This window comes from Mchenga conophoros, linkage group LG16 (genome assembly GCF_057382185.1).
Source record: "Mchenga conophoros isolate Kocher_MC1m ecotype Shallow Benthic linkage group LG16, M_conophoros_male_GT1.1, whole genome shotgun sequence".
In the NCBI taxonomy this organism is placed as follows: domain Eukaryota; kingdom Metazoa; phylum Chordata; class Actinopteri; order Cichliformes; family Cichlidae; genus Mchenga; species Mchenga conophoros.
In genome coordinates this window covers 7,653,571-7,679,060 of record NC_140541.1, presented here as the reverse complement: position 1 = coordinate 7,679,060, position 25,490 = coordinate 7,653,571, and the positions used below count along the sequence as shown (strand labels likewise).

At 41.3% G+C, this 25,490-nt stretch overlaps 2 protein-coding genes across 6 annotated transcripts in view; one reads left to right on the top strand and one right to left on the bottom strand.

Moving 5' to 3' along the window:
- Positions 1–17,913, bottom strand: part of pdia5 (protein disulfide isomerase family A, member 5) — a 73,067-nt gene extending 55,154 nt beyond the window's left edge. Inside the window, exons 1-2 of the mRNA XM_085249689.1 lie at positions 17,824–17,913; positions 1,312–1,438 (exon numbers count right to left, since the gene is read on the bottom strand). Of these exons, the coding sequence (XP_085105815.1) occupies positions 1,312–1,438; positions 17,824–17,889 (193 nt within the window). The 5' untranslated portion in view covers positions 17,890–17,913. The remainder of the gene's footprint in view (positions 1–1,311; positions 1,439–17,823) is intronic.
- Positions 17,914–19,225: 1,312 nt separating this feature from the next.
- The window catches only part of sema5ba (sema domain, seven thrombospondin repeats (type 1 and type 1-like), transmembrane domain (TM) and short cytoplasmic domain, (semaphorin) 5Ba), a 211,324-nt gene continuing 205,059 nt past the window's right edge, over positions 19,226–25,490 (top strand). For all 5 annotated transcript variants that reach the window (XM_085248887.1, XM_085248889.1, XM_085248888.1 and 2 more), the window contains exon 1: positions 19,226–19,378. The gene's annotated coding sequence lies outside the window, so the exon portion shown is untranslated. The remainder of the gene's footprint in view (positions 19,379–25,490) is intronic.

The window sequence follows — 25,490 nt, the reverse complement described above, 5'->3', positions numbered from 1 at the left end:
AAAGACAATCAGCGGCACATGCAGTTAATGGGCACGCACCCCTCAAATTCTCTTAATCCAACTCTGTGAATCTGGCCTTTTTGAACCCCTGAAGGTGAATTGTCGGGATGTTGCGCATCAGCTGCACTTACACACCCACAATTGAAGGAAACAGCTCTTAAGAGGCATCTGACTGTACACAATTTAGGATGCTCTTAAAAATAATACACTTAGATGTAGTAACTAAGTAACTAGTAACTAAGGCTTCCGGAAATTGCAAATTTCATTCTTACCTTCTCTGACAATAACATGACATTGCACGCCCTCAATCTCAGATCATAAAATATGCTAAAACGTGCAATTTCATGATGGTTATCACTAGGGTTGCACAATTAATAAAATTGTATTCTTAATGATATATTTGGCTTCCCACAATTAAATGAACACAATCTGGTGATACTGAAAACTCAAGTCACAGCTGTTCCCTGCATTGTTTAGTGCAAAGTTTGCTAGGCACCCTTAACTGCAGTGATATAACACAGAGCTAGTCATACAAAATCGATCAATCAATCAAATGTCTGTCGTAGCAAAAGCTGAAGACCTTGTCCCTAGAAGCGATCACCATGTGTTGTTTGGAAATGCAAGTGGTGTTAATCAGGAACAAATCGTATGCAAACAGTGGTGGAGAGTTGTGCCTGCAGTGCAAAGCAATACAACTAACTCACTCATCTATGTGAACTTGGTGAATGAATGAAGGCAAAGGAAAACAATGCAGCGGTTGCACATCAAATCCATAAAAGCCAGTCTGTGCAGCGCGTCAGCTCGCAAAGATGCACTGACGTCACCCACGTTGCATTTCCCCAAAAGACGCGTGTCCACTAAACGGGACCGGTTTTATTTAGCGGGAATGCCGCACAACATGGATGTGAAAGTGCTGCTGTGTTTGCGTGACATTTGTATCACACTAAAAAGCAATGGATAATCATGACAAATAATGCTGATCTCAACACTGCTCAAAAATAATTGCGATAATCATGTTGGCCATAGCTGTGCAGCCATAGTTACCACTTTTGTTAACACAATGCATGTGTATGAAATGCATGTTGTTTTCCAGCACTCCACAACAACCTCTACAGCGACAGTGTTTGAGAGTTACTGAGATAATACCGGCATTATCCACCAGCCATTAACACGATTGTTTATCCCCAACCCCTCCTTTGACAGACACAGCAGCAAAAACTAAATGAGTGAATTTGTCGCGTGCGTGTTTGTGGAAAAATCTGCATCCATATATGGTATACCGATCACGACGAGATGGCTGCCTTCTCTGACCTGTTTCCGTGTAGAGCACCAGAACATTTGTTCTCGTCCTGAGCAGCTTCTTGAAGTCTTTGTGGTCACTGACTTTCTCTATGAGAGGAGACACCTTCACTGCCTCCAGCACCGACAGGAGCCACACCTGGTGAAACACACACACATTCACGAATATTACCACAATAAGATCTCTCCATAGCATTAAATGTAGAAAAAAGACAAATTATTATTTAGTAAATTAGCCCATTTCAGAACAAATCAATAAGTCAGTGTTTTCAGGTTAGATAAGTATTCACTTTATACATTAAGTGGTCCAGCAGAATCATTTTTGATGACCTAGTCCTTATGAAACCACAAGACCCACTCATAAAAACACACAATATTTACCGAGTATTCCTTGAACCAGACATGCAGTGTTGATGCTCTTATATACATTTATACAGTTACTGATTATCTTTCCTTTACAATGGTACAAACTAGGGCTGCCACGATTAGTCGACTAGTCACGATTACGTCGACTATCAAAATCGTCGACGACTGATTTAATAGTCGACGCGTCGTTTGACGCTTTGTAAGATCCAAAAGACGCAGAAATAAGTAGCAGGATTTAAGAGTGTAATAACAGACTGAAACAGAAGATGGCAGCACTGCATGTACAAGGATGCCAGCTGCCGTTAAACCCCGAAGAAGAAGAAGCTGTGTCCCAGAATTCATAGCGCGGCCCAGCTCAGTTTCCAACAATGGCGGCAGCTAGTTAGTTTTAATATTACTCTTATTATTCTTTCTGGGTCACAAAATAAACGTTTAACATATTTTCAGGCGAGAATGTAGCTGTGTAAACCTCAAATATCTGCTCAGTTTATCAGGACATCACATATTTTCAAAAGCGCTCCGACGTTTTCAGAGACGTCTGTTACCCACTAGCTCGATAGCTAGCCGGGGGCTAGGCTAACTAGAGCCGTGAGAGCACCGGACTCCCGGCAAATAGTTTTCAAACCCACCGCCGTCTTTCGCTCCTCAGGTTAAACGTGATATATAAGTCACTTAGATAACTTAAAATGTTATTGTTTTGCCTTTTTTTTTTTTTTTTTTTTTTTTTAGTGTTTTATTTGTTCCTGAGTAAATCAGTTTGGCTGAGATTAAAGTTATAGTTTTTACACAGCTGAATAAACATCAAGCAGACAGCTGATTATCAGAAGTGTGAGATGCTGTTATAGTTTAGATAGCAAGGAGTTTATTAAACTTCACCGAAACAATCTGCAAATTTCATTAAAATTTAATAAACTATCATCTTGTCTTTATTTTTAGTTAGCACAGACCTTAAACACTTAAAGCTGTAAGCTAATGATAGTTATATAAGAGCAGATGCTGCTGGTGCAATAAGCTGTACGTTTTACGTCCAATGGATGATGATCTGATTAGTCGACTAATCGCCAAAATAATCGGTGACTAGTCGACTATCAAAATAATCGTTTGTGGCAGCCCTAGTACAAACGAGACAGAATTTTGCTTATAAAAATCCTCCTATACAGAGAGTGGGTTCAGCAGACGGCAACAGGAGGGGATTTGTATCATTAGTCTGAATGGCTCCTTTAACTTTTCAGACACTGGTAGGTGAGCTAATACTGTGAAAGGCCTAATATGGAAAACAAATCCCACACTGAGAGGCGTGCACTTTAATCAAAGACAAATTATGGAATTAAAAAGAGCGAGAGAGAGAGTAGACTGGTTATACTCTGCCATATAAAGTTATTTCCGTGCATTGTAATCATCTCTCTGCCATCCCCATTCATTAAAAAGCCCTTCATTTCTGCCTACGGAGAACTAAATTAGACATCAAACATGGCCTGCTCCCTCAGTGACGGCTGTTATAACCTGGAAACAAGCACCTGTCAGGCTTACTTTCTAATTTTAATTCTCCACTTGATTTTCTCCTGTTGTGAGACTACAAGGAACAAAAAGAAACTGTTTTCTGTAAACCATCTGTAAACTTCAAAATGAACACAGAGCTTAAAAGGCTTAGAGGAGGCAACTTAAATACCCCATATTGCACACAGTATCATATATAACGTGAGGAATATTAAATATAGGGCTGGGGTCTGTTTATGTTTTGTAACTTGTGCAGTGGTCTTATTACACTGATGTGACAAGATAAACACGAGCTGTGTAAGCATTTGTTTTGGACCCATGGGAAGCAGATGGCAAAGGGCGGGATAATTAGAGGCTACCTGGGTGACACTTGTCTAAATAGGTTGGCATTCAGTGGTTATGACAGCAGGATGGAGGCGAGATAAGGATGAGGAGGCAGGCTGCCTTTTTTTATCTAAGACAGGAAATATGGTGCTTCATGGTCCCCAAGAAGGATTAGAGTCAAGTTAACCAAATTTGATTCTTGCTTAATCAGTTCCTAAATATTCAATGATGTTCTGAAACTGTTCGTCTGAGACACATAATGACGAACATAAAGCCCTAAATGGTGGATCCATAGTCTAACGGTTTAACCAGGGGTGGGGAACTCCAGGCCTCAAGGGCCGGTGTCCTGCAGGATTTAGATCTCACCCTGGGTCAACACACATCTGAGCCAAATGATTAGTTCATTACCAGGCCTCTGGAGAACTTCATGGCATGTTGAGTAGGTTTTTTTTTTAATCCATTTAAATCAGCTGTGTTGGATCAAGGACACATCTAAAACCTGCAGGACACCAGCCCCTGAGGCCTGAAGTTCCCCACCCCTGGTTTCCACAATTGCTTGGCAAGTGAAAGGTTGCTGGTGCAGTTCCAGCTAGAGATGCAAAACCCTTTTAAGGTTGCATCAGGAAGACTACCTGGCGTAAAAAAGAAAGATGTGGTACCTGCTGTGGTGACCCCTTGTGACAGGGGAGGAGCTGAAGGTAGCTTTTATCAAGCCACCAATGGAGCTGTTGGTTACTTGATTGGGAAAGGAACAAAGTAAAGTGGTGCAACATAACACATAGTGCACCACGGAACTCAGACATAGATCTTAATGAAAACTAAATGATGGGGAAACAAATAGAAAAAATGACAATAAATACATTGACACCATGAGTCTTTGCTCTGCGCAAGAGGAGCACTGCGAGTTTCTCAAACCAACATTCATTGTAATAATCAAATTATTACCACACTCATTCTTTTGTTTTTCTTTTTAAATTGCTGTCGGCTTGAAAAGTGGCTCTGAAAAGAGCATCCTGCTAATTCACATTTGAGTTGAAAAAGGACTCAAAGTGACCCTGTGTTAGAGCAAAACAGTACTTCAAACCACTTTGGCACTATAATCCATTTATTTTGCATTTATATAAAGTCTTAGCAGTAAGGCTTTCACACACAGGCTGTTTCCTTTACTGGGTAAGGAGTAAACAGATGCTGCTAATTAAATACATTTAATTAACTGATCATTAGCAAGAGCGACCGCAACTGTAAAAGCAGAAGTTTTGGGAGTTGGGTGGTCTGGTAAGATGTGTGTTAGCACAATACTAAGGTAAAGACATCAGCAGTGATCTTACAGAAGCAATTGCTGCTGCTCAGTAAGCTGTGAGGGGGTTAAAAGGCCTTTCCAAACAATTTGAAGTCCAGATTGAGATTATTCACACGTGAAAAACATTCAAGACCAGTCAGTCTTCCCAGGAGCTGAACATGCCAGCCAGTTCACCCCAAGTTCAGACTGCAAAACACTCAGAGAAGTTACAGGCCTCAGTTAGTATACTAAATGTTAAAGTTCAGCACAATTAGAAAACGACTGAGCAAGTATGGCTTTTTTGCAAGAGTTGTAAAGGAGAAACACTCTTCGCTGTAAAAGGAACATGGCAGCACAGGTTAGATTTGCATTAAGTTTGGATCTGAAGAAACCACAAGACTTCTGGAGCAATATCCTTTGGACAAACACAACCCAAGTGGGGATGTCATTAAGATGACCATAAAAACCTCTGCATATTAAAGTAGTCTAGAGTCAAATAGGAGTCCATCTGCTATAGGCCTCTGCTTGTCTAGCCTCATATTATTATGTTTAGTCCTTCTCGGCTCTTAAAACGCCAGTAAATCATTAATCAGTCTAGTATTTGCATAGCCATGCATATACATGCACTGGTGTGGAGTTAAAACAACGTTAGATGGTCATCTTTAGTGACTGACTAGGAATATCTGACTGAAGATGGAAATAGGATTTAATGAATCAACAGTTCTGTCTAATATGAAGCAAGCTGCCATCTTTGGCAAAAGTTAGAAACTTTCCAGAGCCAACTTTCAGACCTTCCAGCTATGTTTGATATTTCAGAGAGTTTCCAGCAATTGGAACAAAATTTCCTAATTTGGCTGTTTTAAGGAACAAAGTGATTAGGCCAACAAAGCTTGGTTTAATGAAGTAAAACAGTTCGTCAAGAGATGAACTTTAAACTGAAAGGTTGGATTCCAGTAAAGGTCTGCTGGTAACTGGTGTTTTTGCAAAACTCAAGGAGAGAAACAGATTTTTCTACTGTCAAAGTCTGTTATTGTTCTTTATAAGCGCCTTACACCATCCAAAGTGTGTGTCATCTTCAAGTGGTAGATGTGCAATAATAGAAATAACAAGACAGCCTTCAAAAGTGACAGGCCTATTGAGAAGCAGTATTACCATACGGGCGATCGTGGCTCAAGAGTTGGGAGTTCGCCGTTGCCTACTGGTGGTGGTCAGAGGGCCCGGTGGCGCCAGTGTCCGGCAGCCTCGCCTCTGTCAGTGCGGGTGTGGGTACAATGTAGCTTGCCATCACCAGTGTGTGAATGGGTGGATGACTGGATGTGTAAAGCGCTTTGGGGTCCTTAGGGACTAGTAAAAGCGCTATACAAATACAGGCCATTTACCACACCACCAATGATTTATGCTAGTTTTATTACAGTCGGGCACATGTATAGAAGGCTAAACTAGAAGAACGCAGAGGTTAAACTTCAAGTGCAATCAGATGAGATGTGGGTTAAAAGTAACTGAAAAAGAATAGTTGGAATGAGAATGTGGTTCCTTTTCACAGCCTTTGGCTTATTCGCTGAATGCTGGCAGTGCTTTTCTTTCTGTAGTTGGTAGCCTTGTGCAATAAATAGCAATTATTGATGATAAATGTAAGAGTACATAAGTATAATAAGTACAGGACACCATTTCCTATCAGATAATAGCAGTCTTGAAACAGTTGCCTTGGTATCGCAATCATTCAGTTCAACTCCCCATGTATTCATAGCAAATTCTTGTTCTTTTAGTCTTATGGAGACAGAAGTTAAACGAGCCCACAACATACTTTGTACAGTAAATCATTCTAAAAATGAACATTTTTCATTATTTGCATCAGATTTAAAGAATGTAATTAATTTATTTGGTTATTTATTGAAAATATGTGAAAATGTTCCATTTTTGGAGACATTAGTCTTTATTATGTTCATCCTTAAACTCTTCTAATTCAAAAAAGATCTTGAACAGGTTAAAATGGAGCATGATGCATTCAGTATCAGTACCAGGAAAGAAATTAGCATATTCATAAATAGTCATCTATGGTTTCAAAGCAGTCTTTGAATCAAGATGATGTATTTATGGGGGGGGGGGGGGAATTACATGGTGCACTGTGCTACAGTCTGAGAAGATTGGTGAATTGCATATGCAAATGTATATATATTACCATGAGGGCATAATGATCTATTTTTCCCCTGAATTTCTAGTAACTGACCCACATGACGATTGCTAAGTGGAATGTAAATTTCATGAATATGTCTATGGTTTCTGAACACTCAATCACTTGTGCAATCAGGCTACTGTGGTCCATAAAAATCGAATGGTTAATGATTAAAGCTTGACTTAAATGGATCACAAGCAGCAAGCCACTACCGCCCAGCAGAAACTGATCTGAAACTAATATTTTACAATTGCACCTAATGTTTATCTCCTATTGATAATTGCTTATGATGAAAACTAAGAAGATGTATGCTTCTTAAAAGTGCTCATGTCCCCACTGTCATTGATGAGTCTGTTCAAGCGCCTAAATCTGTTTGACCCACTTCACAGAAAGACTCACCAATGCTCAAAAACAGAAGTATCGCTATCATCAGACAGAAATAGGTTTCACTGACTCATTAACTCGTACCGACTCTATTCACAAGTTTTACAGCCTAGTCCAGAGTAAAGAGACACGGACACCTGGCATTTAATCTTAGGTAATCAGCAGAATGACACCCTACACTGAATACTGTACCTGTCCTGTATGGCCTGACATTCATTTTACGATACACCGTATCATGAAAGCTTTAATGCAAACTTAAACCTGATGTGTTCTAATTTCATAATAGATGCAGGACAGAGAAACTCCTGCATGTGTCACAAAAAGCTGAGTTTTTATTTATTTTATTTGAATTCAGGTGCTCTGGGAGTATGTGGTGTCTGGCCCATTGCTATGGGCCATTCATCCTTATACAGTACAACCGTTGCAAGTGCTTGGTCTGCATAGTTGGCTATAAGTTGGACTCATTCCTGGTGGGTGATGGGCTCTGCCAATGCTGCCCTTTGTCACTTATTCTGTTCATAATTTTTATGGACAGAATTTCTAGGTGCAGCCAAGTGGCAGAGGGCTTTCCCTTGGGTGGTCTCAGAATCCCATTTCTGCTTTTTGCGGATGATGTGGTTCTGTTGGATCCATCAGGTGATGGCCTCCAGCTCACTTTGGAACAGTTCGCAGCCGAGTGTGAAGCGGTGGGAATGAGAATCAGCACCTCCAAATCTGAGGCCATGGAAAAAGGGTGGAGTGCCCAGGACAGGGACAAGTTCTTGTTCACTAGTGACGGGAGATGGGAGCGGGAGATCGACAGACGGATCGATGCTGCGGCTGCAGTGATGCGGACGCTGTGCCAGTCTGTTGTAGTGAAGAGAGCTGAGTGTTAAAGCGAAGCTATAAATTTCTATGGTCACGAGCTGTGGGTAGTGACCAAAGGAAAGTGATCGCGGATACAAGCGGTGGAAATGGGCTTCCTCTGAAGGGTGGCTGGCCTCTCCTTTAGAGATAGTCTGAGAAGTTCGGGCATCTGGGAGGAGCTCAGAGTAGAAAGCTACTCCGTCACATCAAAAGGAGCCAGTTGAGGTGGTTTGGGCATCTAACAAAGATGGCTCCTGGGTAAGGTGTTCCCGGCATGTCCCACAGGGAGGAGGCCCGGGGCAGACCCAGGACACAGAGGGAGGTTTGGGCTTCTCTGCTTGGGCTGCCGCCCCCACAACCCAGCCCCGGATAAGCGGAAGAAGACATATGGATGGAATTTCATATTGAAATCGTTAAGCGAGCAACGTATTTACTAAGCAAACACATGTATCCTTATGCTAGCACACTGAATTATGCTGTCAGTTGACATTACTGATAGGCAAAGGGTCAATCACCTTCAGTCTGATGTGAAAGTCTTAAAATTAATTTGTCATTAAGATTACATTCAGTCTGAGTTATCACAGGAAGTACTGAAACCACAACAAAGAAAGTTGAAAATAATACATAATAATAATATTTATTCTGTTCAATCCAAAATATAACACTTCATATTAAGTTATGACTGCTGCTGATTAGCATATAGTCTCAAAAAAAACAAAAACCCCACAATACAGCAAATTAACTACAGCAGGAAGCTCTGTAATACAATGCATTGATGGACTACTAATTACCAAAAACCTGAGCTCTGTAACTTTATATCAGGGGTGTCAAATATAATGCCCAGGGTTCAGAATCACTCTGTTTTTTCTGCCTCCCCCATTCTCAATCACACTACACCAAACTAATAGATAAACCAATTTCTTTAATTTACTACAGCAATATTTCTTTATCATGTAGAAAACTGAGATTTACTGTCAAAATTGTGCTTTTTTTCTTATATTAGCATTTGTGGCGGCTGATTACATAGAGATCTTTTTTTTTTAAAATATATGTATCAAATCTGATGCACTTGACCTTACAGGGTTAAGAGCATATTTTTGTTATTGTTTTCATTGTGTGGTTTTATTTAATTTGTTTTTATCATAATACAAACACTTATGTTCAATATAATAATAATAAAAATAATAACTTTTATTTATAGGCATCTTTCAAGACACTCAAGGACACAATTAAATAGCAAAATCACAGTATGCATAAAATTGGAAAACACCATAGAATTAAAAGTCAATGCATCAACAGAACAGGCAACCTTTAAAAGATGTGTTTTAATACTGGCTTTAAAGATAAGGAGAAAAAATATAATCCTGATCGAAGTATGGTCTGTTTTAAATCAGTTGAAAAGCCTGATTATCTATAATAATAATAATAATAATAATAATAATAATAATAATAATAATGACAAAACTGTGAGAGCACCAAAATTCAATAGAACCTTTTTACAGTCATACCAACCAGCACTGTGTTGTACATATAACTATGTTGCATTTTCCTGTCATTTCTGACTATCTGATGAACATTACATTAATACATTATCTGAACATGCTGAAATTTAGGGATGTGTCCAGTGGTAGGTGTTACCTGATAAGATAAAAATAGCTGATTTAATATATTTTTCCTACTTCAAAATATTAATATGAGAAAGCTCTGACATTACAGTTTCATCACGTTCAAACAAGAAAGAAAATGTTATCATGGAGTCTGATTAAGTAGGATTTAATACTTCACAGACCATCAAGACTGTCACTGATGAAAGGATAAGGCTCATTCCACATTTTTCTTCAAGAAAAAAAAAAAAAGGCAAACCAAGAATTAGTTTATGAATATATAATCCAAGTCGTATCATTTCAATTCTAGTTAACCGCTCAGTCATATCCCCAGTTTACTGCTTGATTAATGAATTAGTAAATACCATCTTAATGTTGTGTATTAAGCTGAAATACACCAGTGTTCTTAAAATCCGGTTACAGATTAGAGTGCCGGTTTTTCAAAGACCTCAACCTAAGGACATCTTTGTTCGAGTGACCCATCAGCAGTATAACCAATAAACAGAAATCCCACTAGTGGCTAGCAACCACCAAGCTGTGTACCACAACAACAGCTCCGAAAGCTCTGCTCACCTACCATCGCTGTGAGAGCCATTATAATTGTGTTGTGTTCGCACCTTCCCAACATTGCATTTCCCCATTATCGCCACCCTCTACAGGTGGACAACGTCATTGGTACAAAGCAGATGAATAGAGATTAGATACAAGGGGAGCAGCACTCATTTTTCACAGGTATCAGACTCCACTGGGAATGCTAAATGAGAACGAGGAACACAGAGCAGGAAAAGAAAAACAAGCTTCTTTTGTTTTACCTCTGTACTCTACAGAGGTAAATTGCCCCCAATTCCACTTGGTGAGTCAACTCAAGAGAAATAATTACCTTTATTATCAATTTGATTTTGGCAAACACAATCTTGAGACACAATATAATCTGACAGCACTAAAAGCCGCAGCTTTTAAAAAACAACTCTCTAAATATCACAAAGGATTTACTGCCAAACTGTTTTCGTTTTGTTTATCTGATACGGAACGTGCACAGAACCTAAAATAATATGTTTGGGATAAGCTGATATCACCTAATAATAACGTCTTGATGCTTGTTCAATCATGCATCTGGACGCAGCGTTTTCAATGGGAGAAACGTTTGACAATTTGCATATTAATGATCAAGGAACTGACCTGACAGCCCATTGTTTATTCAATGGGCTGGTTTCAGTTTACTGTGCAAATGTACTGTTTATACGGTTGGGGAAACCTGCAGTGAGCTGAGACTAAAGAAGTCACTTGGATTAGTGACAAAACGTTTCTCACATTGAAAACGCCGCGTCAAGATGAACAGAATCAACCTTTTGGAAGCTGATAACAACCCGCCAACAATTTCGTCAGACTTATAACACTAGTGGCTCAGTTGCACTTGAGTTTAAATAGCTACAAGGCAGTTGCTGTCCTATGAAAATCTGACAGTTGCTCAGCGATTGCATTGATACACTTGAAAGTTGTTGCAGTGACCAAGTTGCAAGGTGACTTCACAGGTCACCTGGCGGGAGGAAATTGGTCTCTAAATCTCTAATCACAGTCCAACTCAGACTGACTGCAATCTCAGAAAGACTGGCAATAGGGCTGTTCGATATAACGATATATATCGGATGACGATATAAAAACGTCGATCGTTTCATTTTACGCTATCGTTTGTTTCGTGGTGTCGCAAAATAAACTGTTTACGGCAATATTTTTTCATCGTTCTGATGGTCACTGTAGTGGCTATATTAATTTCTTAAAGTTCTCTCTTTCTCTTACATTTAATATAACCACACTACGGATGGACAAGCGCCTGTTTTTATGCGTTGTCATTAGCAACAACAACGGTAACACCATCGCGTGTCCGCTTGTTTATGTTCCACATAAACCTTTCATAATAAAGCTAAAGATCCTGTTGAGACTTTTCAAAATAAACTGAATCACGTGAAAGAGCAGATTATTTACGGATGAGAAGTAAAAAAGCCGCCAGGTGCTAAAAAATAGACCTTAGACTCAAACGTTAGAACAGGCTTTTCCCCGCAGCACGCCGTGTAATAAATACTCACAAAGAAAACGGCGGCCGTTACAACTTATGTCTAAAAATGTATCGTTTCATGCATCGGTTAAAACACTCGACTCCAGCTACATGACGCGCAGCTGGAAACACTTCCCGCAAGTCGAGCTGCCCGAGATTCACAGAATTTACAGAAAATGTTACATTTTTGTGATTTATATCGTTATCGGGACGATAGAATTCTTATATCCCGATATAAGATTTTGGTCATATCGCACAGCCCTAATTGGCAATGGTTTGCACCCAATTGCCAACTAATTTATCAACACAGACAATACATTGCACACTGACTCATATTGATGACAAAGTCTTTTCAATAGGGGACTGGCCAGCGCCATTGTCATTTTGCAGTTAAATCACATTCCTGCTGCAACTATGTCACTATTTTAATTCCCGTTTCAAATAAACGAGGACTCTGGATGCAAGTAGTTAACAGGAATTCTGTGCATTTACATGGCAACAGATTTGTCAGTTATCGCAGACCTGCTTCCCATCTTTAAAGTAACCGTTGCAATAATGTGCTATGATCTCCAACCTGCGTTTCTCCTGCTGGGACTGTAGCAAAAAAAGACAAGCTGAAGAAAAGTGAAACAAAAAGAAAAAACATATCAAATCCAAGCTCAAAACCAAAAAGGGCGCAATCACTTAAACACGTACAAATGTGAAACATTCATTCTCATGAAGGTAATCTACCTGAAATGCGTTCATCATCACTAATTACAACCCTGAATATGCCTCAGAAGGCAGAGGAAATCCATTAGTAGGTTATACAACTACCTTCCTCCTCTGCCATAAAAGGTATATCCCATCACGTCACCGCAGAAAAATGTGGTGCACACCAAGCAGCAGGAGCCCTAGCCCCTGCCTGCGAGCCCACACCCTCCATCTGCTCTGACAAATCTGCTTAATAAATGGCATCCAGTTCTAGGGGCATTACTGAATCAGCACAAATCACACCAGTGTTTGTCAAGCACTTGCCTTGAGTTTCCTATGACTAATGAGCCATTCAGGTGTAGTTGGTGTGTGCGGACTGGCTGATTGTAAAGGAAGCTATTTAGCATCTGATAACACACATACACACACAGAGTGCTGATTTAGAGGCCTCTTAGCTTTCAAATGAGCAGAGGAGCAATCAATTAACTGCTTTTGCAACTATCACATTTCAGCTATCACTGACAGACGTCACGAGAGAAGTTTGGCCTACTAACACACTGCTGAGCCAGTGCTGTGAAATAAAGCATGGATGCTTTTCTGGTACTAACCAAACATTTTAGCAGAAATCTTTTACAAAGAGTCAAATATGAATTCATTTTATTTTGTATAGCATCAAATCACAACAACAGCTGTCTTATATTGTAAGGTAAAGCCCCCACGATAATGCATAGCGAACGCCAACAATCAGATGACCTCCTGTGAGCAGGCACTGGGTGACAGTGGAAAGAAAAAACTCCCTTTTAACAGGAAGAAACCTCCGGCAGAACCAGGCTCAGGAGGGCAGCCATCTGCTAGAACAAGCTGAAGGTGAGAAGTGGAGGACACATAGATATTAATAATAACTGATGACTAAATGCAGTCATGTAGATGTGAACCTTTAGAATGACCAGGATTTCTATACTGATTACTCCTAAAATTTAAGCCAATCTTCATGTGATTTAAAATTATAGGCAAACACATTTTACCAAAGAAATAAGAAACAATTTACACATTAACACAAACTGACAGCAAATAGGGGAAACCAGATTTCTTGCTACTCTCCGTCTCTTTCTGAGGGGGCACCAGCAAAGATCACACCAAGAGGACACCATGAAATACAGAAAGAGGTTAAAAAAGAACCAGACTAACAGCAAAACACCAACAGATACGTCGACAACTTCCAAACATAAGAAACACATGCCATGTCACAAGTGTAGCAAAGGCCAAGTGGACGCTCTACAACACTTCTGGGACAATGACGCAAATGTTGAACCTACAGCAAAATGCATAATCCTCATATTAGGAAGGCATTAGGCTTTTCTACCTGAGGGTGAGATGCAGTTATTTAGAGAACAATGTAAGCTAAACCGTTTCAATAAAGTTACAGAAGTATGTCAGAGCCCCTTTCCATGCCCTGAAGCTTAGGAGAGGTTTGGTGACGCAACAAGAGAATGAACCAAATCCAATCAACAACAGAATGGTGGGAAAAAAATAAAAGGTTTTCAAATGGTCAATCCACAGTGCTGACTTCAAACTAACCCAGATATTGCGTCATGTCCTCAGGAAGGCTGTTCAATTAAAACCTCCCACAAATACTGACGACCTAAAAAGGCTATAGCTGGAAGGAGCTTCCCAAACTCCTCTTCATCATTGTCCAACTCTTTTTAGGACCTATGAGAAATGTCTTAAAGATTCTACACATGATAGATTTAGTCTTTTCTTTTTTCCACCCAGGACCAAGCGATTATTTATCATGCTCAAAACACACGAAAGACACAATTTTTAGTGTTTTATTAAGTTTAAGAGTACACATTTTTTTATTGCAAGTAAAAACTGCCAGGAGGCCATCTCCTTCAGATAAACAGCAATCAGAAATAACATGTAAAGTATTACGACATATATTAATTTACCAAGCAATCGCTAATGGCAGAGTGTGGTTATGACAGTGTGTGGATATAATTAATGTCTAAAATACATGTTCAACACTGCAAATACCACAAAGATATGTTTCGGGGAACACATCAATAAAGTCCCCTCCATCCCCATGGCTACTGCTAACGCTGCTATTTCTGTAAATGTGTAAACGAAATGTCAGTGAAAGAAGGTAGGGCCACACATTGATTTTTCTGGCCTGAAAAAAAGTAGTGTGTCATTGACAAGGAGACATAATTTTAAAGTTACCAGCCATGGGCAAGCAATCCAGATAGTTAATTGTGTATATGGGGTGTGTGTGTCTGAGTGTGTGTGTGAGAGAGAAGGGTGTTTGGATTAAATTGTTTTGACAGGCAGGCCTTTACCACCCAGACAGCTGGCCTCTAACTGCTGCAGTGGTTTATCACCTCCCATACAGAATCACCTACAAACACCCGACAGTGCTACCTAACACCCAAAGAGGCTTTATCAAGAGCCAAGAGAAAATCCCAGTGGCTCATAGCACAGGAACTACTGTGGAATAACTCCAACATCCTGAGCAATAAATTGCACATTTCCTTTCATGATATCACATATCAGTTTTGATGCCCAGCATCTAGCTTGGTCTGCTTCTACTGGCAGATGATGGAGCCTTCAAAGCTGCTGCTGGATTCACCTGCCGTCATAAAGCACTTATCAGGCCCAATATACTGAAATCTGCCGGTTCTGATGAGGTCCAGTAGACTCAAGGAGTTTAAATTGGGCTGGAAGAGGTCGAAATTGAAGAAATTTGATTTTTGTCCTGTTTTAATAATTAACACCAGCTGAATAAATTGACTCCATGTTTCTGCTGTGGATGTAAATGCTGTAAAATTACAGCCGAGAGTAAGCGCTTGAACAGCACAGTCACTATTTACTCCCAAGAGCTGTGGCACGGTGCCAACGTGTCACAAAGTATCACTGTCAAATGCATATATACAGAGCGTACTGCACGCACGCACACACACACACCCAATCACCACCCTTGTGTGTGAAAGGCTGCTTCACAACAGGAAGCAGAGCAGGAAAAGGTCTGCATCAGTAACCGTGGTCTAAAGTGGCACGAATGTCGCTCTACATTACAGAGCTAGCTCGCTTTTTAGAGCTGAGACAATGAACTGATTACCTGTTTAAAGGGTGCTCGCACACCTTACCTTCTTTATTATGGTACACTTTGCAGGCTTATATTTAATTTAAGATATCTTCCCAGAGTTCCGGGGAGCTATTGTCCTCCATTTATCATCGCTCTGCAAGATGAAAATCAACTGGAGCAGATCAGTGTAGATTTTTCCTGAAGTTATATAAATGTTTAAGCAGTTACAGCAGCACATCATAACACACTTTTGTTTAGTCTAACACTTTAGAAGCTGTGTCCCTGTTGTGTGTTTTGGATGTAATTATGTCTACAGAGCGAAGAATCTTCATTAGTCCTTGGGCTCCACACGTGAGTGTCCCAGCAAACTTCACGGACATAAAGCTCTGTGTGACTCCAGGAACACCTACATAGGAGGGCTGTCCTTACTGTTAATGCTTATTTAAGATCATTAATCGCATGGAAACACCAAAGATTCACTTACGCTATGCTAGGGGTGTCAAACATAAAGTCCTGGGGCCAGAATCAGTCCGCTAAAGATTCCAATCTGGCCCACTGGACAGCTTTGGAAAATGTGAAGGAGGGGGTACATTTTTAGACTTTTAACTGTAGCTTCCTATGTTTTACAGCTTTTTCTACTGAGCTCCTCCATTCATGCTACACCAAAGTGAATAATTAATAGACAAACAATTAAATGACAGCAATGTCCTGTTCTTCCACTGTCAACAATAGAAACCTATGACTTTTACAATGGGCTGACAGTGGGAGGAAGAGGACAATCTGTCAATGAACACAACACAAATTCTCTGTTTTATAATAGAAGGACAGTCTGCACATTAAGCTAAGATCACTTATTCTGTAATTTTACAGACTTAGTTCTTACTACAGCATTTTTTTTTAATCATGTAGGAAAAACTGAGATATACTGCTGAAAGTTCTTCCTTTCCTTATGTTAAAATATCTCGGGGATTAAATGTGTAGCTAAACTTCTTCACACTGACAGACAGAGGAGTTTCACAGGTCTGGCCCACTTAAGATCAAAGTGGGCTGTACGTGGCTCAAAATGTAAAATGAGTTTGGCATCTCTGCTCTGTGAAGGTATTGAGTTCTGTGACAAATTCACAGGCGATTTTCCCCATGATCTCTCATTGGCCTGTATTTATATAGCGCTTTTCTAGTCCCTAAGGACCCCAAAGCGCTTTACATATCCAGTCATCCACCCATTCACACACAGGTGATGGCAAGCTACATTGTAGCCACAGCCACCCTGGGGCGCACTGACAGAGGCGAGGCTGCCGGACACTGGCGCCACCAGGCCCTCTGACCACCACCAGTAGGCAACGGGTGAAGTGTCTTGCCCAAGGACACAACGACCGAGACTGTCCAAGCTGGGGCTCGAACCGGCAACCTTCCGATTACAAGGCGAACTCCCAACTCTTGAGCCACGATCGCCCCTATCTCATTTTACCGAGCAGGACCAAGTTAGAATCACGGGTTTTCTTATCCTAAATTATAGTGCACAAGAGTCAACATATTTGCTGTTTGATACAATTAAATTAGGGCACGTGAACAAGTTGTGACACGTCACGCCACACGGAGGGAGACTGCACAGCCTACTGTCCTGCTTCCAAAGCGCACTTGAGCTGCATGCTCCCCAACTGCCAGTCAGTGGTCAACAGCCAGACCCGCACTGTGCAAGTCACTTCAGTTTGCAACTTTCAGTTCCACTTAAGAGTGAAAATGAATGGGCTGCTGAGCTGCGACCGTGGAGTGTAAGTCTAACACGCCCGGTGAATGCAACAAAAGCGGCATGTGCAGCATAAGCTGTGACAGAAAGGTAAGCTCTCTGAGGAGCCCCGGTTGTCCGGACTTTACCGGACGGTTTACGGTTTAGAAACATGGGAGGGACCCCGTGTGTGCACATGCGACCACCGGCCAGACGCCGCTGAGTGCGGGCAGCTACATAAATAAATCCAGTGATAATACCTGCGCCACACACACCGCAGTGCCCCCTTATTATTATTACTAGCTGCTTAAATCTGGGCACCAAGTTCAGTCAAGGGCTGTCAACTTCCCTCCTGCACCTCCTGCACGGACAGGCTAGAAGACGCGGAGAGGAGGAGCGATTTAGATTTATTTTTAAAAAATAATTTCTCTTCTGTATTGAGGGATGGCACAGCGACGCACTTTAAATGAAACACACAAGAGGTTCGTGTGACTCACCAGCAACACCAACGTTAACATTTTCGCCTCTCTCATCCGACTCCCGTAGCGATTCCAAGAGGCCATGATGCCGTTGCCACGTCTGGATACGCAGGCGCATTCGCTTTTCCACGGATTCTTGAGCATGGCGCAAGGGTTATTGGGAAATGTAGTCCTGAGCGGGGGAGGCAGCAAAAGTCACGGGGGAGCTATTGCAGCTGCTACCCCCAACACACACACACACACACACACACACACACACACACACACACACACACACACACACACACACACACACACACAGGTTAGCACCGAGTGTAAGAACTGTAGTCTACGTGGTTTTGTTTTTATCGGACTAATGCAGACATACTGAAGGACAATTAATTACACGAGGGGCTAATTAGTAAATTGGCTTGTGATTGAAAGGCTCTTAATTAGCTCTTTATCAATTGGACTTCCACTCCTGAAGAAAAATTGGCTTGATGAAATGTGCTCAACAACATCTGATTTAAGCAACGTTTGGCGCAAGGTGAATAGAATAAAATATAATAGAACAGAATAGATGTGGAGAATTGTAGAAAATTGCGTACAGTGATAACACTGTATAACGATAAAAAAAGGGGCCAATCAAACACCCAGTTTAATCCATATACGTCAGTGAAGAATAGAATAGAATAGAATAGAATAGAATAGAATAGAGCAGTGATGCTCTATAAACAAATGTTTCTTTCGGATGTGCCCATCAAGTCTTTTTTGACACTAAAGAAAACACATCTACAGCATAGAATGACAGTGTTTTCAGAATGGACTTTGACTTGCTCTGATGTTAACCTTATTGCCATCTTGAAATTCAGTAGTAAACAAATTGAAAAGTTTTGTTTGTTTGGTTTTACTTGCATGTATTGGTTGTTGCCATTGTAATTGGCCTAAGACATAGTTAAGAATTTCCTGTAAATTTTAGGCTTGTGGAATGTAAATAGACTAGAGTAGTAACAAAACAGAAAAGTGTATAACCATAACTTGTGTTCCCTGTTTAAGCTTTGCTGTTTACTTGCAAAGCAGGGGAACACTCACATTCCCAGTGGACCTTTATTGCCCGGTTACCCCGACGGCAGGTAGGCTGCTGTTGCATCCCAGACAACAGCACGCAGGGCAAACCTTTCCCAGAAAATCCCTTTGGTCTTTTCTTAACTCGGTGCGGCTGTTTCTGCACTGGACATAGGCAGTGTTGTGACACTCTTCTTGCTCTCCGGGGTGTCCGTGCGTATGTTCCTCCCGATTGCGCTTGCAAATCGGCCTCTTACTCCCCCCCCCCCCCCCCCCCCACCCTCCTCACCACCCCCAATCCTCCACTCCTCCCCGCTCTCCCCCAACCCGGTGGTATCGTCCGACGGTAAAGAAGAGAGAGCGCAGTTGTCGGCTGCAGGTCTCTCGGAGAGGAACGCGCAGCGGCTGAGGAAACAAGACTAGAACCCATCTCTATTCTGGCTCCACAGCTTAAAAACTGCGACTGTGATTCTCTCCTTATCTCTACCTGGCATTCTCATCAACTTAGGGAATACAAACATCTTGCAAGGTAAAAGAAAAATCACTTTTCCCTTCTTTCCCACTGCAAAATACCTGGGAGGACTAATACAAAGCACTTTTTGGGTGTGTTGTGCACCAGTTTCCAGCTTGTATCCCGCTTCAGATTTACGAAATGGATTGCAGTTCGACTTTGACTGAGGTGTTTGATTTTTTTTTCATATTAAAGGCAAATCAGCACAATAGCCTGCTGCAGCTTAGCTGACCTGCACAGATAAAATAAATAAGGGACCCTCCATCACTAATGGATTGGCTACTCGAAAGCTTTATTCAGCCATGCTGTGGGGTCCGTTTCTCTGGACCATTTTTCTATCAGAGCGGGGTTTGAGCGGTGGGGCTGTGTTTTTATCCTAAATGTCAGACACTTTGCGGATATCCTCTTTTTCCCACTTTAACTGCTTGAGGCAAAGTGATTTGTCCGTTGATATAGCGTGTTATTCAGAGCTGCTCCTTTATGTCTCGCCAGTTTTACTTTCCACTCACGTTTCATCCCAGGATCAGAGGCGCATTTGTGGGCTGCAGGAGCTGGCTGTGCCTGCCACATTAGCACTGCCTCAAACTTACTTTGTGCTGCACGCTGTCCTGTAGTCCCGGTAAGAGGCAAGACGTGGACTTAAAAAGCAACCTTGTTGGGAAACTTGTTCCCGTTGTTAGGAGATATGCTTGGGAAGGAAAGTGCATTTTTTGGGAGATTGTGCGCCTGGTCGGCATTTCTCTTTTTAAATATTTGTGTGCGCGGTAACCCAATTTGGCGGTTCAGAAGTTTGGTGTAAAATCGACCACCCTGTCTTTTCTTCCCGACTGTGCAAGTGAATTTTATTGTCTGACTTAAAGACGGCCAATAATGACCTCATTGCTCATCACTTCCGATAACAGATTAACAGCTTTTACGCACGGGTTGAGCAGCCTTGCGCACAACGTTTCGGGTGTTTTGTTCTTTCCCAATCCCAGGAAACGTTAGTGAGGCTAATTCTGCACGAGAACACTCAGAAAATATTCATGAGCTTGTCACTTGGATGAATAGCTTCTCCATTTCTCCCCGATAAAGACACTTCAGATTTGTAATAGTTTAAATTGTAAAGCTGTCCAGGTAAAAGCGCCTGAGGCTGTGGATTTCGAACAAAGAGATACCCTATTATAAAAGAAATAGGTCGATTTCATTTTGCGTAAATTTGAGTTGATTATCCTGAAATGATTTGTCAAGAGCTCCAAAGCGGACCGTGTTGTAGCAGAGCAACAGAGGGCAGTGTTGAGCGGCACTGTACAGCTGTGGCGACACCTTGCCAGGTAACGTCTGCTGTAGAGTTACAGACAATCTGCACGCACACAAGTTTGGTCAAATGAGCACGCAAAGAGACTTTCATGAAGTATTGCTTGATTGTTTTTTCTTTTTGTTTTAATCAGTCGATCAAATGCCAAAAGCTTACGCACAAACTTTTATCTGGAGACAGTTCACTGAGAACAGTTTTCAGAGAAATTTTGTGGCTGGAATTTTTAAGGCTTAAAATATTAAATCTTATTTCCCCCCCCCCCACCAAATTAATCAAACAGCTTATTCAACTGAAAGCTATTTTCCTGCAACAGCGACTATCATCACTGGGCTCTTGGTAGTTTTTGTGGTGCTGCTCTCTATTCATCTGTAGCTTTTTAAAAAAAATGTTTTTATTGAGCCCCAGTTGTTCAGTTTCTTCAGTATTGTAAATTAATGTATTATTCATTAACACTCAAATATGCACCATGGCTGGTGTGAGTTTTGGCAAAGGTGATGATATAATCCTTTTTTAATGCAGCTTGTTTTTTTTCCATACAACAGACAAGAAAAAAACATATTTAATATCCTCAATTAGCTACAATTAGTAATCCACTAAAGACAGCTTCATAGTGGTAATTTCCCACTTCCCTTTCTGTGGAATAACAAGGAGCAACCCCATCACAATCCAGTTATAATTGATCACTTAAACTGCCGTAACAAAAGAATTTCCCAAATATGGGATGAATAAATTTGCCACATCATCTTATTTCATCTCATCTGATCACCAACCCCCCGTACCCTACATTGGCATAACTATTGCTTTTATTTTGTTCATTCATCAATATGTGTGAAACTACCATATCTCCCTCATCTTTTGATTGATATTCATCCATTTGACAGGTTTTGTTAGGCCCAGATGCTTGTCATATGGATCATTAACGCTTTTGTTATTTGGAGAGCTGTTTTTAGTATCCTGGGTCACTCCATTCAAATGGAAAGTAGGTTCATCTTTGATGAATTTATGAGGGCTCTTGACAGGTCCTGGTGGGGCAGAATCAGACCTGCCAAGCAGAAAGAGATCCAAAAAAAAACAATCCCAAACTGGATAACCTCCCTGCAACCTATCCCCCTCCAGCTATCCTCTTAGAACTACTCTACGTTCACTTTCCCCTTCTTTCTCATTTTCCATGTAACTACAGCGTGTGGAAGTGTTTTGTTTTCCCAATGTTATCCAGGGGTCATGTATCTCCATGGCATCTAATGGCGACATAAATAATTCATTTCCATTACCAAATATGATAGGTGTGGAATAGACGAGCTGGCGGCCTTTTCATCAGATTTTTAATGATGCATATTTAAGTGTGATATTTCTGTTGTCGGGCATCATTTGAGATGCGGTGAACAGATATGAAAGTTTAATGTCCGGAGAACTTGATCTCTCCTCTCCTCCGCTTGACGAGGATGAAACGCTCAATATGGTCTGACCATCGCAGGTGCGCGAGTGTTGCCGTGAGCACGTCTCGTCTAAAGCGATAACAGACAGATACAGATAAGAAGTGTGATTGTGTCAGGTTTGATGCCACTTTTCTCGCGCAGTTACCCTTCATATAGCTCCAGTTGTATAAAGATGGAAAAGGAGCTTGAGGGATAAAAACAACAATAACTCTTGCTGTTGACAGACTGTTTTGTCATTTCAAGGTGTAGGTTTTCACCATCCAAGAAACCAAGGTAGAGAGTGGAAACTGACAGCTTTCACAGAGCGATATCTCTGCTGTTAGTCTGTCATTCAGCTGTTTGACTTTTCATGCACGCCAAACAAGCTGTCCAGGACATCTGCTGCCACCCGTGTGAACCACACCTCACTTCATTTATGCACTCTATCATCTTATGTCTTTTTTGAACCCTGACTTGAGAGTTCCAACAAAAATAAAAACACCCCCAAAACCAAAAACCTATCTCTGCACTTTCAGGAAGGATGCCTTTATGGTTACAAAGTAATGAGTGGTTTGCAGGGGTGCACAATTCTGCCTGTTGGTCCTTATTTTGCACCCCTTTGTGTGTGTATGTGCGTGTCCTTGCTATGTGGAAGTAAAGAAAAGAGATTTTTTACAGTTTTAAAGTGGCCTTCTGGAGCAGGATTCACATGGTAATCAGGTCAGGGTGCACTGAGGAAAAACAAAGCTGTCCAAAAGCAGAGAGAGGGTCCAAAAGACGTGCTGTTTTCTTTCTTTCTTTCTTTCTTTCTTTCTTTCTTTCTTCATTTTTTTGTTAAGATATTTCAAGGAGTGTGAAGAGACACATGGAGAGATGCTGCCTTAAAGTGGCTCTGTATATTCAGAACACTGCAGCCACATTGGAGTGTCTGTTGCTCTCTGTTATGTTAATATAACGCCAGATTTGAAATAACAGCGTCAGACACTATGATTTGAGGTGGCAGCCCTCGCCTCAATACTCGCCGTGGTCTTTATACGGAGAATACAGAGCTCTGCTGCCTAGTCACCTGAATGTGATTATGTTGTCCCACAGTACTGACATAAATGTTGCCATTTTCCATTCACACACACACAGACACACACCGAGGCTCGATTGAGGTCCCGAGCCTCATTTTATTCAAAATGAAATCATTCCTCAGCTATGTGACAACTTAGAGAAACATTCAAATTTTGGCCCAGGCTTGTTTCTTGCTTTTTTTTGGTTGATGTGAGTGTTTTGTGGCCAATTTTACTGTCAGAAACAAACTGCAGCTTGACAGATGCACTTTGCCTCACCGCCGCAGCAGCACCCTGATGAGAATCTGCATCAGATTTTTTTTAGCTCAGTCTTTTGTTAATGACAGACTCGGTTTGAGGAGGAACGTGTACTTGCAATAAGCAGACAGTTTGAGCCGTCAGCAGAGGGAGGCCGAGCGGTCTGAGCTGGTGGGTGGAAATGAATAATTCCACAGTGTCTGTCTGGGTCCCCTCAGCCTCCCCAGATCTCATTGTTTCTGAATGCAGAGTGTACTTGGCGTAGCCTTCACTCACGCTGTCTGGCTGTTTGTAACCTGGCCTTTCTCTGCATTGACAGACAACCTCGTTGTCTGTGAAATCCAGTACGGCAGCAACGTCTCTGCCCCCTGTCTGCAACCCTGCTAATTAAAGCTTGATGCGACCCAACAGTCTCAATTTGTCTGCGGAACGTTATCATCATTGTTTCCTCCTCTGCTATTTACAAACAAGGAGAATAGAGATAAAAATGGAAAGCCTGTCAAGCAGGAGGGGAAACTTGATTTTTTTGAAGCTTTAAATGATTATTGGAGTTTAAAATTAGCATGCAACAGATTATTCTTTTCTTATTTTCCATATGTGAGAATTTGCTGCTTAGCTTGTTGGCTGAAACATTTAAACTTTGGTCTTGGGGAGCTAGTGATGAACAGCCTCCACATTTTCTAAGAATTTCCAGATGAAAAGGATTAATTGGTTAATAAAATTAATAATTAATTAATAATAAAAAACAATTAATAACAGGTGTGGTTTGAATAAAGGCGACTCTGTTCCTCATTTGGAGGGCAGCTTTTAAACTGGATGTGCATTCTTCCCAACATGAGAATATTCTGGGATTTCTGTCTTTTTCCACACGTTCTCATTGTTACCCCTCTTGGCCATTAGACGAGGTGTGCGAGAACGCGCGTCGTGAGCGAGCGTGCGCTCATACGCGCATGTGTGCATGTCTGAGCAATTTGATTTTTCTCTTTGTGTGCATGCGAAGCGGACGTGAAGGCATGTGCCTTTTCTCTCCCATCCCTCCTCCGTTCAGCCTCGGCAAGGTCTGAGCAAAGCCGGAATAAAAGGGGAGCGAGAGGAGGAGAAAGTACTCCCACAGTTGATTTGACTATTGTGAGGGGGAGGAACACTATTTCCATTGATGCTCTGGATGCACGGCTCAAACCCCCAGAAGCTTTAGGAAGGGAGCTCATTCAAGGCTTGGTGTGACCCAGAGGACTGATTTGGAAGATGGGTGTTGAGCCCTTTGTGGGGACGGTGGGAACATTGTTCCCATTCCACCGCTTTAATACTACTGTGAACCACTGGCTCTGTGAGATGGATGGGCTCTCAGGTTGTCTGTTTTCACTCTAAAGACACCGGAGAGGTCTTTTATAGTGGAAGTTTCTTGAATCTTCCAAGTCAAAGAGATTGTTTCTGCAGTTTCTAGATAGAATATATTAGAATTTTGTGTTTGTTTTGGGGGTTTTTTATGTAAAAAAAAAAGAAAATGTTGTAATTTGGAAAAGTAATTTAAGGATCTCCTCTCTTTGCTCTCAGAGGAATCATAGTTGAGCGACAAATCATTAACACATCTGGCCATTGTTCAAAGGTAAAATCACATATATTTACCTTTGATTTTGTCATAGCTGCAAAGAAGAAAGAACAGGATGCTGTACCTCTGCAAAAACCCCAAGCCCCAAGCCTCCTCCTGCAAGTCAAGTCAGTCCGCATGAAATAGGTCAAGAAATCATAAATCACAATTTTGCTTTTGCTTTGAAACCTGTACACATTTCCGCCTCTGTTATAACCTTTGATTTAAGGACAAAAGCTGACCTTCAAAAACTGAAACAAACAAACAAACTTAGAACAGGGCATCAGACGGCAATGATTTCCTTTCTGAATTCCTTTGGCTGAAGCAAGTAGTTTGATTTGATGGGGTGGCTGTAGCTCAGGTAGTAGAGCAGGTCACCTGCTAACTGGAAGTCTGCACCAGTCTGCATGGCAAAAATCCTTGGGCAAGATACTAACCCCAGGTTGCTTTCCAATGCATTCATCGGAGTGTGAATGTTAGTTCGGTAGCACTGAAAACCTAGAAAAGTGCTTGTGAG